This window comes from Gymnogyps californianus, chromosome 2 (assembly GCF_018139145.2).
Source record: "Gymnogyps californianus isolate 813 chromosome 2, ASM1813914v2, whole genome shotgun sequence".
In the NCBI taxonomy this organism is placed as follows: domain Eukaryota; kingdom Metazoa; phylum Chordata; class Aves; order Accipitriformes; family Cathartidae; genus Gymnogyps; species Gymnogyps californianus.
This window is the reverse complement of record NC_059472.1, coordinates 139,222,719-139,238,163: the sequence shown is the minus strand read 5'-3', so window position 1 is coordinate 139,238,163 and position 15,445 is coordinate 139,222,719. Positions and strand designations below refer to the sequence as shown.

Genomic DNA, 15,445 nt, shown 5'->3' with positions numbered 1-15,445 from the left:
TTTTGTGATTGTCAGGCCTCTGATTCCTTCTTCAGTAATGTGCATTGTCCTCATCCTTTGTAAATGCAAGTTTACAAAGCCTTAGTTTTCTATATTGGGGTTTTTTTTTTTTTTCATTTATTGAGCCTATTACTGCTGCATATCAGATTCTGAAATTTATTCTTCATGTATAATGCCTGAACTCTGACACTGCAGAAAGAGTAAAGCAATAATTTGTGCCGAAAGTTTTTCTTACCTGGAGAATGCAGTACAGTATTCTTTTTTTTTTTTTTCCCTCTAGACACCTAGCTGTTGGGCTGAAGAAGGAGCAGAAAAGAGATCACATCAGCGCTCAGCATCATGGGGAAGTGCTGACCAACTAAAAGAGGTGAGGAGTTTTGCACAGTGGAGCCTTTCAAGTTTTGATATGCCCAAGACATGTTTTAATCCCTATCTGAAGACCAGGAAACTGCACCTTTTCCCTCCCCTCTGTTGCTTTTGAAACAGGTTTTACCTCCAGTGTAAGAGTTGTTTCAAGAGTGATTGTTATTTTATGCCTGTTGGATTTCCTCCCTGCCTACTACACAGTGTTGGCTGTGAAGGAGCGGCCAGAGTGAGTGCTGAGGAGCCAGCTTGTTGTTGCTTACCAATTTTTCTGTTCAGAGTTACCTTAGCTAGCTTTCTGTTCTTTAATGCTGCTCTCCTGAAAGAGGCAAAGTGTAAGTTGGTATGTTAGCATATTCTTGTTTAGAAATTTCGTTCAAGTTTTAGGGTGGAGGTAGAGAGGACATCACTTTCACAAATGAAAAAGGAGGGTAAGTGTTGATACAGTAGTGGTATGATTACTTGAAATGCTCTTTAATCATATGTATTTTGCTGTAGGCTACAGTTGCAACTAGAAAGAACCCAGCAAAAGTGAAGTGGATTTGCATCATGAGAAAGTACATACAGTAAGACGGTTTCCAGCTCAGCTGAAATGACAGTATTTCAGTTTTTGTCCCAGTAAACTCCATTCTGTCCAGAGTTCATGTAACTCTAGCTCTGTCCAGTACCTAAAAACTGGCCTGCAGTGAGCCTCATGCGCCTGTCAGGAAGGGTACAGCCTCTCTTGAAGAGCTACACCTTTCTTTTTAAGAAATGAATCTTGCAGCATGTTCTCATGGGGTGGGACTTTTCCCTGATACTCTGGGCTTTTTGCATCCTCTCTCCTGGCTCATTGTTTAATAGGACATTCAAAAATTAGAAGAAATGTATAGGTTATCTGAGGAGATGATGTTACTGGCAATATATAGTCCTCTTGATAGGAAGAGTAGTTGTCAAAAGGAGTGAAGTAAGTTTAATTACTTGAATTTTAAAATCAGATTTGACAAATATGGAATAATCTTGCATTCCAGTGGTGGCAATAACCTCATTTTTAAAGATGAGGACCTGGGCCAAAGAGGATTGTCTATTCGCATCTCCTTGAGTACCTGTTATGAAACCCATCTTAGCTGATTTATTAGTACCTGGGTCTTCAGTTGCCTGGGTGACTTCATCTGCAGCTGTGAGGAGGCACTTAGAATCACGGATTAAGTGCCCAGAAATTAGTGCAGAAGGAGTTTTGTGTCTGAAAAGGTTTGGCTTAAACATTACCTACCAGCACAAAGGAGTTGTAGCAGGGGCAGGAATTGCATCTGTATTTCCAGGATAACGCTTGCTTGCTTTTACTTAGAGATCATCCTTCATCTTCTGGCGGTTCCCTGTCAAGTTCTGCAACAAGCAGCTTTTCTTCGCCACAGGGCTGTGACTGTCAGTGATAGTGAAACCTTCAGCATGTAAGCAAGTCTCTGCCATTTGATAACAGTGATCCATTGTGCTAGGTTGCCATCTTCTTTACGGACTGACCACAAGAGAAAGATAAGAAACATGTGGCCAGTGGGTTTCATGGTTCCTTTCCGATAGAACACAGTATTGGAAAAAATGGAGCGTGTGGAAGGGAATTGTTTCTATCCAAATTTTGCACTGGTTATTCATCCCAAAACCTGCCCTTGTCTTCTCCAGCTTATAGTTCTTCCCCTTCCTCTGTTTTGCTTTCCCCAGCTTCTCAAAGCAGTTTTCTTGCCTTTTCTTGTTCCCCAGGTTCATAGTCCCAATATCATTCTGCATGCGTTATCCAGCCAATTCTCGTCTATCTCCCCTTACTTGAGCTCTTACTCAGTTACCTTCCAGCTCCTTGTCTGTTCTGTCTCCATTGTTTGGCTTCCATTTTATCCCTTTCTTTTTCCTCACCTATAAGTCCTGGTTCCAGTTTCTCTGTCCAGCTACTTAATGCCTGTGTGGTGGGTGTTAAGAGTTTGTTCAATACCAACAGTATCCGTGTGCCCAGTTTCTTTGTGCTACAGTCATCTGCAGTTTATGGAAGGAAGAATTCTTGGGGGCAGGTTTATTCAAACTGTAAAGCCCACTAGAGACAGAATTACTAGCAAATGTAGCTGCTGGTTCCAAACGTCCTTCTTGAACACGTGCGAACTGAAAATTTTGCTAAAGCTTCGCCAAACGTAAAGATTTTTCCAAGGGAATAGAGGAGCATGTTCCCAGCATAAAGGACTCCCAGATGAATGTTTGGCTTTTTCTTCCAGAGCATTGGACAACAGAGCTTCCCAGGTAAAAAGCTATGATAGTGTGTTTTAGCACATAAAATGGTGAAATGATTTCCACCCGCCTTTCATTTTAATCTCATTCTTAAAATGACTCTAATACTTCTACTGAAATCTCTGATGGGAAGGAGATAGGAGAGCTGAATGTTGCATGATAGACTTCAGAGAAAATTTGACAAAGCTATAGGCAGCTGAAAGCAAGAGCTTAAGTAATGGAAATAAAAGTATCACCTCTCCTGGGCAACTGCATTTGTTATGAGTAACATAGGTAACAGTGGTTCTGCTCAGCATTTTGAATTGTTTCCCATAGCATTTGACAGTAAACAAGTAGATAGCTGTTTACAGTTTCCTTGGCTTATCTTAGCACTTTGGATTCATGTTTTCTTGTTCCAACAATTACTGGAATGATTTCTAGCATGTATTTTCTATTATGTTGGTACTGTAAACTAGCCAAATACTTGTATGCATAGTTTTAATTGGTTTTGATAAAAGATTGAATGTGCTTTTAAGTTTAAAAAAAACGGTTTTTCCTTGGTTAGAGAACTATTACAATTAAATGCATTTATTTGACACAACTAGGAACTCTTTTTAATAGATTTACATTTAAAAAACCTAAAAATTAGTGTATAGACTTAAGAATGCAAGCAAGCAAATGAATTCTGTATTGCCGCATAAAAAAAATTTTCACTTTGGGTAGTTGAAAATTATTTTGCCCTTGAATTGAAATAGGTGGGCGTCAGGATTGAATCTGTCTAGCAGTGAAATAGGCAATGCTTGCTTGCTTGTAGTGGGTCTATTAAAAAATGTAAAACTCCCCAGCTCTCAAGATGAACTTTGTAATGATAGAATATACCTTTTTTTATCACCTCCTAACAAAATTTACTGTTTGTTTTTTATTCTGAAGGGTTCTACTGCTTGTTTTTATGAAATCTTGAATATAACTTGTTGTAAGATAATGCCAGACTGCTTTAATATTATTTTAATAGATACATGTCTTGACTGGGAGATAAAGATTGCTATCAGTCTTTGTACTGGACACAAACCAAGTAATGGTTTGAACCACTGGTATTTTTTCCCCTTTCTACCTGAATAGTTAGTTTGAAATTCTGTTGAAGTTGAATAGGGACAATTTTAGTTATAGCTTACAATGAACTGGAATTTACCCAGAACTGGAGGAACCCAGGATTTAAAACAAATAGTTTTCAGTTTGTGTAGGTTTTTAAAGACGTATTTTAGACGGCTGATTTTTCACTTCCCTTAAGCACCTCTGTATGCCGTATCTGTTACACTGACACCAGCAACCCCCCATTGGAAGGTCCCTTTTGCTCTAACAGAGTACTTGAAAAGGACTTTGGAATAAAAGAGAATCGAATATGAGAGCTTGCACTTTTTATGTGCTTTCATATACCAATGGAAAGATTGTATTCAAAGGTTTAGGGTGAATTTCTAATGCTTTTTTTGCTCTTTGACCTACTGGTTAACTTGTTTATTAACAAATAGTTCATGAATGAGTTTGCTCTCATTATTAAGGAGTTTGTGGCTTGTTCAGCAATAGGAAGTTACCATGTTGTGTGGCCTGATTTGTAGAAATACGACCTATCAACTGGTAAATATTAATGAGCATTTGGACAGAAATGGTGAGAAGTAACATGTTCCTTCATATTAGTAATCTACATCTAGGTCTCTTCAAATGAAAAATTATCAGGATACTCAGATTATTCCAGTGTTGTAAATTTGCTTATTTCTCATGTTTGTGCCATTAGTTATATTAGACTGCATGCATATTACAAGTGGTATAGACAAGATTAATACTTATTTCAAGTACACTTCTAGCTGTAAAAATATTCAGCAAGTAAAAACCATATTTATAGGTTTTTTTCCTAACTTCTTGTTTGTTTAATAATCTTTGATGGTCATCTTATAGTTGGCTGTATGACAGTAAACCATCAATGCCGAACTGCAAGTTTGTGTCCTGAATGACCTGATGTAGGTTTATTACTGTTATGATGCACTGATCTTTGTGTTTTCTTGGGTTTTTTGTTGGTGTTTTTTTTTTTATAAATAACTTCAAAGCACATGAAGAAAAGAGTCTTCTGATACATCAACAATATTGCAGGGAACAGTCACTGGAAGAGGAAAGGCTGAAAACTTTCTTAATTTTTTTGAAATGTGCACAGATTTGTGGTGTGTGTTCCCCCCCACCATACAGTCACGTGACAGTACTTGCCAAATGTGAATTAAAATATGTACTTTGAAATTTGCTACGATATATGTTTACACCTTGTAAAGTAGCAGAATATTTTTAAATAATTGTATCTGAACATTGGAAGTAGGGTTCAAATTGCGTTTATTTCTTGAGGAATTCCTTGATTTTTTCTTTAATTTTTTAAATTTTTTTTTTATTTTGAGCTGTATCCTCTAAGAAAATACCTGTAATGTATAATGAGAACTTTCTGCCCATCTTCAAGCTAGGTAGACAGGGAGAGCATTTGAATTGGTATACTAAAATCATTGTCACATTTCATGGATCTAAGTGCATATATGTGTGAAGCTAAGGCTTTAATGTCTTCAACAACTGGATGCTTTAAAGGATACACATTAGATCTTTTTGTGATGATTTACATGTGTTCCTTAATATGATTGTGTATGCCCCAGTCACCTTCATGCTCAGTACTTGGGCGTGTGAGGGCAATGGTGTCCCAAACTCTTTCTGTTCTTAGCTGCCCTGTTAAAATGGAGTGTTTTGTTACTGCACTTTTTTTTCCCCAGCATAGCACATTATTCCTTCTCTGCCTCCTCTTCCTAACTGAAATACCTGTATTGCTGCCCTGAATGGAGTTCAATGTCAGAGTGTATTTACACTAGTGTAATGGCTGGATCTTCAAGTACGTGTTTTCCTGATACCAATCACTTGGCACCATTTTCTTTGCACAGCAAGTTCCCTAGCTCGTATTAGTTGTATCAGTCGAGTGCCCAAGAGACAGGATCTGCTGCTTCTTTGAGATACTTGGTAAAACAGGTGCCATCAAGACATATGTTTCAGACTCCTTCCTCACTACATGAATTATATCTGTTTTCCTAGGATTAGTGTACCTCATACCTGTCTGCAGCTCATTTTGGTTATGTTTGGTGCCTTGATTGTGCTTCTCTGCTCCTTAGGAAGAAGGTGAAGATAAACTTCTAGGAAGCTAGCACAGGTACCTCTTCCTGTTAGTAGTAGTGGCTTTATTTGAGTTTGAGATAGAAAATAATTGGCAATAAAAAGATAATCTTGTAGAAGAAAAAAAGCTATTGGGATTTCAGGATTAGCTTTAGCAAGTGGTGGATTCACTGTGGACTCCCCTTGGTGAAGAGATGGAGCATCATTTAGTTTGGAGGATTCTTCTGTCCATGTACTCGGTGCCACTGCCTGCTTAGTGTGGCTGCTCTGAAGCTGGGTCGTCTGTGCTGGCAAACCTCTGTCTCCCGTGTCTGGAGGATGAATAAGAAATGGCACATTCCTTTTTATATGCCCATCCTTACTTTCCTTTTTTTTTTTTTTTTTTTTGTCTGATGGTAACTACCACATCATGGAAAGCTAGGGTCCTTCAAATTCAGGGCTAAGGACAGGTGATCTGAGAAGGTGTATCTGTTTCTTCGCTGCATCGCATGTTTGGCTTAAGTGATCGTATCAGCTCCAGATACACAGTCAGATTCTTCAACGAGTTTTCATCTTTCTCCTCAGTGACCCAAGAAGCCTTTTCTTTCTGTTACTGTCAAGAACCTACTGACTGCCAAAATATACATACTCTTGAGGTGGCTGAGAGAACCTCACATTCTAGGGGTCCGTGATTCCTTTCAGGATATAAGAGCTTCAAGGTTTTGGTCAGCCTAGAGACATACCAGCCTATCAATGCTCTCCCATTTAATGCTTTCACTGTCCAGATTTTACAGTGAGAGGCTATGTTCTCAAAGATTTGCAACCTGTTTGTGACAGAAATGAGTCAGCCAGATCTCTGAGGTGGAATTGTATAGATTTTTTTTTTTTTAATAGCATGCTCCTGAGAAAAGCTCAGAAAGCCAGATTTCATTTAAATTAAAAAAATAGGGTATTTACTTTTTAACTAGGAGGAGGCGCATAGCATCAGGGAGAGGCAGCAGAAATGAAAGATTTATATACAGCACTCTCCCTGCTCTCTGATTATTCTTGTAGCCAGCCATCTCAGTCCACAGCTGTCTTCTGATCTGGGCATCATTTTTCTCTTCTGTTTTTAAGTTTTTAAAGGGGAAGATGAAGAGCATTTCCCTGTTCTCCCCATTCTCCAACATTCTGATGCAAGACATAAATCTTTGTAGATGTATGTGTTCTTACCAGACTGGTTACCTGCTTGCTGTTTCATCTCTCTATGGAGCTAGGTTTCCTAATTGTCATAACTCCTGCAGGGAGAATTGGGAAGTTCTGGACAATTTTTTTTTTTTTTTTTTTTGTAGAGATGAAGTATCTCATCAGACTCCTTGAAAGTTTCTTCCAACATGATGCCTGGGTTGCACGTTTCATCAAGGGATTAGTCTCCCAGTTCTCTAAATCTAGCTCATCTGTGTTAGAAACTCAGTCGTAATAGGGCTCTGTCTTTCTTGATGTATTCTACACACAGACCCTTTTGGAAGTCTGAACTGTTTGTCTGTTGTTGAAAGATCAAAGTATTCAGCCATTTCTGAGTGGCAGTTCTCTGAATATGGGGAATGAGCTGTGGCAAGACTTGATATGAAGCCTTAAAGGTGGATCCTTCTTTTGTGAGTGATACCAGAAACATCACAAAGAAAAGTCCACAGCCTGGAGCAAAGCTCCATCCAAACCTCTTCACCAAGCACTGTCATCTCTGACACTGTGAAGAGTGATATGAAGTGATTCTCTACTACAGAGTTGCTTTGCAGGAGCACTAGTGATATATTTTCTACTTGGAGTTAACCACAGAGTGTGTGTACTTGTAAGCTGTCACTCAGAAAGGGAGATTACTTTCCAGCTGATGAAGTTCTTTGAAATATGAATTCCATGTGCATTCACTTCTTAGTTGCCCTTCAGGTTTTTAAAAATTGTATCTCTAGCTGAGTTAAAAATGAAATGGGGCCGTACATGCTTTGCCGTATATGCCAGTGTGCTGAGCATGAGGAAGAGTGGGACTTGAGCCCAAAGGAAAAAATTACCTAGTCTTAAGGAAGTGTCTGTACCTGTTGTGCGAATTTGCACATAGTCTAAACTTCTGAGACAATGCTTATAGAGGTAAATACTCTCTTTCATGTAGAAATTATCCAGGAGGAGTAAATAAGTGGAGGAATCCCCAGATGAAATTCTTTGGTTTCTTGTTAAGGAGCAGGTCAAATGGATAATGACTTAGTTGCATTTGACCTTTAAAATATGTAACTTTTGATTAGACATCTTTGCAGCAGACAGCAGAAAAGATAATTCCATCTGCCTGAAGGAATCTGTGATAATTTAGCCTGCAGGGAAATGCTATTAAATGTATTAAATAAGTTCTCCAAGATGAGCAATGCATATTGATTGCCAGTTGTTTGTGAAGGCTCTTTGCTTTTATGATGAATTATCATTGGAAAACTTTGGTTCGGTTTAAGATCAAATAAACTGTAGGCTTCACAGTCCCCAGTTTAAACCAGTTATAGGCCAGAAATTGCTACAAATTGTCATTCTGACTACTTTTGTTTGCGTCAGTTATTACAGTACTTGTTTATAAATGAGGAAGTTTAGTAACTAAACTAAGCCTGCTGTCATATTCAGGTTGGTGAATAGGGCAGATACTTTGGAGAAAGTATCTAATAAGCAGAAAGAAGCTTTAATGCTCATGCTTCAAGGGAAGGCAATCCCATATGCTTGCAAAATCCTCCAAAGAGGACTTAAAATGTCTGTGATTCACTTTATACGTGAAGATTTGAGCATTTATACATTCGATAACTCATTATCACTTCACCTGAACTTCTTTCCAGCAGATTGCCAAACTGAGGCAGCAGCTTCAGCGCAGTAAGCAGAGTAGTCGTCACAGTAAAGAGAAAGAACGTCAGTCACCTCTCCATGGCAACCATATAGCAATCAGTCAGACTCAGGTAAGTAGATAGTTGCTTATATTAACAGCCTCCTACCTCATCAGGGTTGGGTGAATAGCCTGCTGTTTCTTCCCGTCTGTCTTCTGTTTGTTTTCTTATGTGGTACACTGAAATGCTTAACAACCTGATACCATTGCATCTTCACTGAAATTTATCTGATAGTTGTCATATAATAAAAGAAAGCAAGCTTGCAGCAGGATAGCAACTAAAATATTTTAAGATGCTGTAAAAATTCTGAGCATGGCCAGATAAGACTGCGTTTCCAGGAATACATGCTTGCTTCCAAGACTAATTTTTGTGGTACACTCTGCTCCTCTGGAAGGTATTTGCTTATCTGTTTTGCAACCCAATTTCGTCTGAGCTGGAATAAAAATAGAAAATAAAGAAAAAGAAAGTACCAAGGGTAAGCAGCCTGGATTGGCAGCCCAACAATTGATCAGTCTTTGAGCAGCAAGCAGAACACTAACTGGCTTGTTACGAACAGACTTGTAATTCACCTTACCATGTGTTTATCAGTAAAAGACAGCAACGCTGTATCACCAGAGATTTGAGGGAAAATCTCATTTCCTTGTCCCATTTTAAGAATCTTTCTGATACTTTGCTTATTGATCAGTTCCTGGACAGAGAGGCAATTTCCACATGACGTCAAGGAAAACAATGTTGTGATGTTTACTTTATAAAAAGAAAGTGATACTTCACCTTGAATTTAAACTGAACTGAAATCAAGGTGATGCTTGCCACAGTACCCCATCCCTGGTGACTGATGACTAGAGAATCTGTCACACTACAGGATAAAAGTCTTTTTCCTCATGGTTTTGTCTAGAACATACCTCTTGGTTGTTACAGTAGTCCGGAATCATTGTAAATACAGGATCCTGTCTTCTAGCATGAGAGTTTGTGGTTGCAGTGGCTATGTTGCAGTACAGTTGTTACAGTATATTTTGAGAGTTTCCATCATATTAAATAGAAAAATTGCTATGATCACCAGCCTGTTCTTGTTCCAAACACTGTGACTTACTGAAAAACCTCAATCAGACATAATCTTTAGGATGCAAAATACTATGTCCTGTTATGTTGATGACCATTCTCATGTTCTGTGCCAATGGGCATGATGATGACAGGACTTCTCTCCAGCCATCAGTCTATGAATTTGATATCCTGCTCTCTGAGAGGTCAAGCTCAGGCTCCTAGTCTGACAACTTCTGTTTTCTGTTGTCTTATTGTTTACCCATTTTTCAAAGTGATGTGTGAGTTCAGGCAAATTTTAATATAGCTGATCAGTTTAACACTAGCCTGGCTAAGACAGTTTTTGTTTTCAGGTCATTTTCATGTTTCACAAAGTTATAAAAATTTACCCATGCTCTGAGTATATCTATTTGTCTCCTGTTATAAAGATTCTGACACATATGAACAGTAGCTTTGGACAAATTACCTGGCCAAATTACCTGACCATGAACCAGATTCTCAGCAGGATGCAAGGGAGGATGCCCCGTGCAGTGTCTGCTCTAGCCATTACAAACCGCCAGCAAAACTGAAACCCAATTACGAGTTCCAAAGCTCAGGCAAGGTTCAGTCAATGACTTCGTGAACCTTAAGCCACTTGTAGAAAGCAGTTAATCATGTCTCATTTGACAGTACAGACATTTGAGTCCTGATTAAATTTCACCTACAGTGGATCCTTAACTTGGACCCCATGTTACTAACAGGCCACTATTTGAACTCCTGAAATGTTGGTTCTGTCACTGTATTTCCTGACTGTCTTTTTAAATAGCTAGTGTTTTAGAAAGAAGAGATTGAGCCATGATGGCTGATCCTTTATGTTCCTTCTTCTGTTTGGATAAAATCTCGTGGTTAAAACCTAATCTTGTGATGAAGACGCATAGGAAATTGATATTCTTCCTGAAACTTTTATGCCTCTGTAACAAAGAATCCCACTACATTTTGCATAGAAAAGGGTTTTGCTTTCCGTCTCAAAGTAAGCTTTGCAGGTAGCTGTGCCACTATTTACAGTCACAGTAAAAACAGTCTTTGACACAGACTGAAATCCACCTAGGACATATGCTTTGAAGGAATGTTCTTTAGTACTTGGAGCTCACTTTGTCATGGCTCGTGCAACATTTTGATTTCTCAAGAAGGTGTTCTCTGACAAGGCCAGTGAAGTTTTCAGTTCTGACACCATTGTAGGAAGCCGTCCTGCAGGCCGCATGTTTTGTCAGAGTCAGAGAATGCCTCCACACAAGTGACATGCACCTTTGGAGCTTCACGTTGTGCAAGGTTCGTTTGGCAAGAACTCAAAAAAAATTTTTTGTCTTAAGCATCCTGTGATTCTGTGAACAAGAGAACATATATTGGGAAGTGAACACTGTTCGTGGCTGTCAGCATAGGTGCATCTATGCTACGTAGCTGCTGCCAAGGTAAAGCTTTTGAGGTTGACTGCACAAGATGCATGTGCACTCTTGTGAGTGGTTCCTGTTGGTAACAGAGTTCCACTCCAACAGGTTTTTCTGAAAACCATACTTGTATTTATTTACATGCTTGACTCTTAAACTCGAAATGATTTCTTTTAAGACCTTTGACATAAAGTTCTGAAAAGCTACAAGCTAATGAAATTAAAGGTTCAGAATGAATGCTTTAATTTTCATTCACTAAAGCCAACCAAAAGAGAATAAAAGTGCATTAAGTGAGTATTTCAGTTGAGTGGTTAAGCTTTAGGAATGTTACGAAATGCCTTTTGGATCCCAGTTAAACCATCAGCATCAGCACCCTGCGTGCTCCCCATCCCCCTACTGCGTATTCTGTAGTCTATACATCTGGAAAGTACATACACCTGCCTACTTACTAATAAGTGAAGTAGTAGAATGCTTTTATTATAGAACACTTCTTTGAGTTAAGTAGAGGTGATTTTAGTGGCTTTTGATTTATGCAAGCATTTCTTTTTATTATAATTTGCCAAGTAAAGATGGTCTTCTAGATGGCAAGATTAATACACAGCTTCTTACTTTTTAGTTTTTTTAGTACTAGTTTCAGACTTCTGTCTTTATTCCATTTTCCAACTTCAAATCATGTTGCTCCCTACCTTCTAGGCTTCTATTTCCAGATCAGTCCCTATGCCACTGTCAAACATTTCAGTGCCAAAATCAACTGTTTCACGTGTGCCGTGTAATGTAGAAGGAATAAGCCCCGAACTGGAAAAAGTATTCATTAAGGAGAACAGTGGAAAAGAAGAAGTATCCAAGGTAAGCTTATATTAATGTGTTTATGGTTGTTTTTTCTTCGTTATCTATAAACACATGGGAAACCTTCCTTGTGAGAAACCTTCCTTGTGGCTGAAATTACAAATGATTTTCTTCAAAGAACTGTTTGTTTGAAAATTTTGTTTTAGTGTTTTAGGGTGGTGTTTGGGTTTTTGTTGTGTTTTGTTTTGTTTTTCTTTTTTTTAAAGGGCTTCTGGCCAAACCTACTTTGTTTAGAATGCCCTTTCTGTAGAGAACTTGAAAGTTTTTGTGCGAAATGCAAGTGCTTGAAAATTTAGATACTTCAGGCTACAGTAGTAAGTAATTACAGACCAGGAGATTAATTTATTTGCTTTATTTTGTGTTCTTTTTCTTAGACAAGACTTAAGCTTCCTGTGCTATGCTCTGCTTTTTGGTTTTAATGCTTTTCTTCCTTAAACTGAATGTGGACCATTTTACTTCCATGAAACCACTGTGATCTGTCATGGAAGATCTCCATATGGGAAATACTGACAAACGGGGAAGCTTTGCTTATGTGGGAGAACTGGAGCATTGGAATTGTCATTGAGGAGCACTGGAGTGCTTAGATGATACTTAAAACGTGAAATACTTGGGTTACAGCCACTGTTTCCTGAATAGCCAATGAAAATTTTCTGCTGTGGAATAAACTACTCTACTGTTTTTTCTAATCTTCTCTAAGATGTAGTTTCTCTTCTTGTGAATGGTCATGTAATAGCAATTCAATGTACAAGTCAAGCTGTAAAACTTTAATCAGAGGTTTAAGATTCCAAAACCTGATATTTGTAGTACTTCATTTCAGCAGTAAACTTAAAAAGTTTTGGAATAGTCTTGGCTTCTCCAGAGACTTAGTTTTGCAGACAAAGCAGTCTTAAGAATGAAACACTGTAGTAGCAGAAGTTTTATGCTAAGTTTGCTTTCCTAAGGCTGTCTCATCCCTTTAGAAGGGGTGTGTGTTGTAACATGAGAATAAGGAAAAAAGCCAAACACACAAACCGAAACAGCCCAAATCAATACACCTTGTTGCACCATCTCCAAAGAGTATAAAAAAGTATGTATTACAGTGCCACCATTGATGTTACTATGGCTAGGGTTGTAATCTCCTATGGTTAGAGGACGTTTCATTCATTTATCGGACAAATCATATTCGTAAATGTTGTCCTTGGGCTTTAACAGCTTATTACTTGGGATGCAGAACTCGGTCTCCTAAGTTACTGAATGTACTGGCTCTGATCCAGCAAAACAGTTAAGCACATACTTAAGTGCATTGTTGGATTGGGGCCAGAGGTGCTCAGCAGTTTATGCAACCAAGGCAATAGTGACCCCTTCCTCCAAACATCTAGCTGGGGAGAGTCTTCAGACACAAAAGAAGGTCATAAATTAGACATTGCCCTTGAAGTCAAGTCCATCTTTGTGGGCAGAGGGTTGTTTCCTGCTATGTAACTCTTAATTTTTGTGAAATCTGGTCTAGTGGGACCTAGAATGGGACTCCTAGCACTGTCTTTGAGCTTACTAGATCTCATAGCTTACTTATGGAAGATCATAACAAGAGTAATTTACTCAATCTTACTGCTGGTGAACTTTCTCCTAATACAACAATTTAGCTTCTTTTTAGCCTGGGGGAGTTGGGGCAGCTAGGTTAAAGGTTAGGAATTACTGACAAAAGATAAACCATAGGAAACCGAACTTCATTAGTTTCACTGCTAGTGAAACAATTTGTTTTTCTTTCAGTTTTCTGCCATTCTTTCTTGCTGTAACATTGTGTATTTTTAGAAAGTATTTTAAAATAGCAATCAAAGGTCGTTGGTTGCTTTGGGTGATGTGTGAAGGATAAATTATTCTATCAACTTGCTTGTAAGATTGGTGTGCCTTTAGATTTTCAGCTGGTTTCTTTTAACCTGTTTCCACGTTTACTTCACAGTTTTAACAGTGCATGTTCAGACCTTAACTTTCATATGAATCGATCTATGCAGCTGCAAAAAAACTTTGTGCTCTATTGTGAATCTGTATTCGTTTGCCAGGAAAGATTTCGGGAATAACATACAACCTGCTAAAACCACTGAGAAGGAATATTACCTTTGTTTTAGGTGCAGCTCACTACCTAATTTTTAATCCCCCCCCCCCCCCCCCAATTTAGGTACTACATTAGTAGCTTTCTGATTTCTTCCGTTTCGTTTTGATAACCATGTTTGGGCTGTCCCCAGTAAAATAAAATGCATTTTAGTTCTGTTAACTTTTAAAATTTTAGTCTAGTTTTCTTGAATTTTTTTCTATTAGTTTCTCATCTCTTCAGTATAAACTTGTGATTCTTTTTTTCTTTTTTAACAAACTGTTTCTTAGTTCATATATTGATATCAGAGTAGTTGATATATAGGACAAAAATAAGCTTAAGGTTAAAGCAGTTTATGGATATTACTTGAATTACTTTTAATTTAGCTCCCAGTTAAAATGGGTAACCAGTGAAACTTTCCTCCCAGTTTCATACTTCCTTGCTTAGTCTTCAGATACACAAATCAGTTTAATTTATTTTTTAGACTTGTTTTTTGGTTTTGTAGAGTATGATGTTACATACTTTCTGTTTTCCCTTTTGCTGACTTGAATTTTTGTAATCCTACTTCTTAAAAAAATGTATAAATTGATTTGGAATATGTCTTCTGTCTTCTCTCATGCTGACCTAGTTCTGTTCTTTGAAATGCTCTTCTTTGGTTTTTTAAAATAATATTTTAATGATAATAGAAATTGTACTTATAAAGTAAAAATAATTATTGTAGACATTAGTCTTGTTGTTTTTGTGTTTCACAAAGATAGTTGATACAGTAATGTCATTATGTCATTACCTTTTAATAATCTAATTGACCATAAAGTTTAAAGGAATTGCATTGTAAGTGGTCAGAACATTCCAAATATTTCATTCTTTTCAGTTTAGCCATGTATGTGTGTATTTTTTCAGATCACTCATCTTGCTTAGTTAGCTAAAGGTGTTCTCTTTTTTCTTTCATAAAACTAAGTTAAAGTTGGGTTTTTTGAGTCACTTCTTAATCATCTCTTTCTCCTTAGATTTATTAATAAACTTTAATTCCTTTTCTAATGCATTTATTCAAAGATTCTGGATATATTTTCCTTCCTGTTCTATAACTTGTTGACTAGCTTTCCAGGAAATTGTGATGGTGTGTATCTGTGCCCACCGTAACTTGTAAGAGGGAAGCTACTTTTTGTGAGGTTGTGACAGGCTTTTGTTCTTTGTCCCGTTGTGAGTCCACAACACAAATGTTGGAGACTTTGGTACAATAAGATGATGGACTTATTGTAGGGAGTGGGGGGTAAGAGGTGTTCTCTCTTACAGAATACATTGCGAAAATAATGAAAAGTGCCCTGTAGCAGGACACGGACACATTCATAGGTCTCCTATTAGGAAAAAAATATTACTGGAACTATCTTTCAGGTATACAGAAGTAATTAGAAATGAAGCAGTTTTGACGGACT

General features: G+C 37.8%; 1 protein-coding gene across 2 annotated transcripts in view; it reads left to right on the top strand.

Annotated features, from left to right (window-relative positions):
• GLCCI1 (glucocorticoid induced 1) overlaps nucleotides 1-15,445 on the top strand; it is a 56,427-nt gene that overhangs the window by 29,532 nt on the left and 11,450 nt on the right. Inside the window, exons 3-5 of one of the 2 annotated variants that reach the window (XM_050891215.1) lie at nucleotides 281-367; nucleotides 8,598-8,711; nucleotides 11,795-11,947. In XM_050891215.1, coding sequence (XP_050747172.1) covers nucleotides 281-367; nucleotides 8,598-8,711; nucleotides 11,795-11,947 — 354 coding nt within the window. Of the gene's footprint in view, nucleotides 1-280; nucleotides 368-8,594; nucleotides 8,712-11,794; nucleotides 11,948-15,445 lie in introns of both variants that reach the window. The other variant, XM_050891214.1, reaches the window with a different exon arrangement.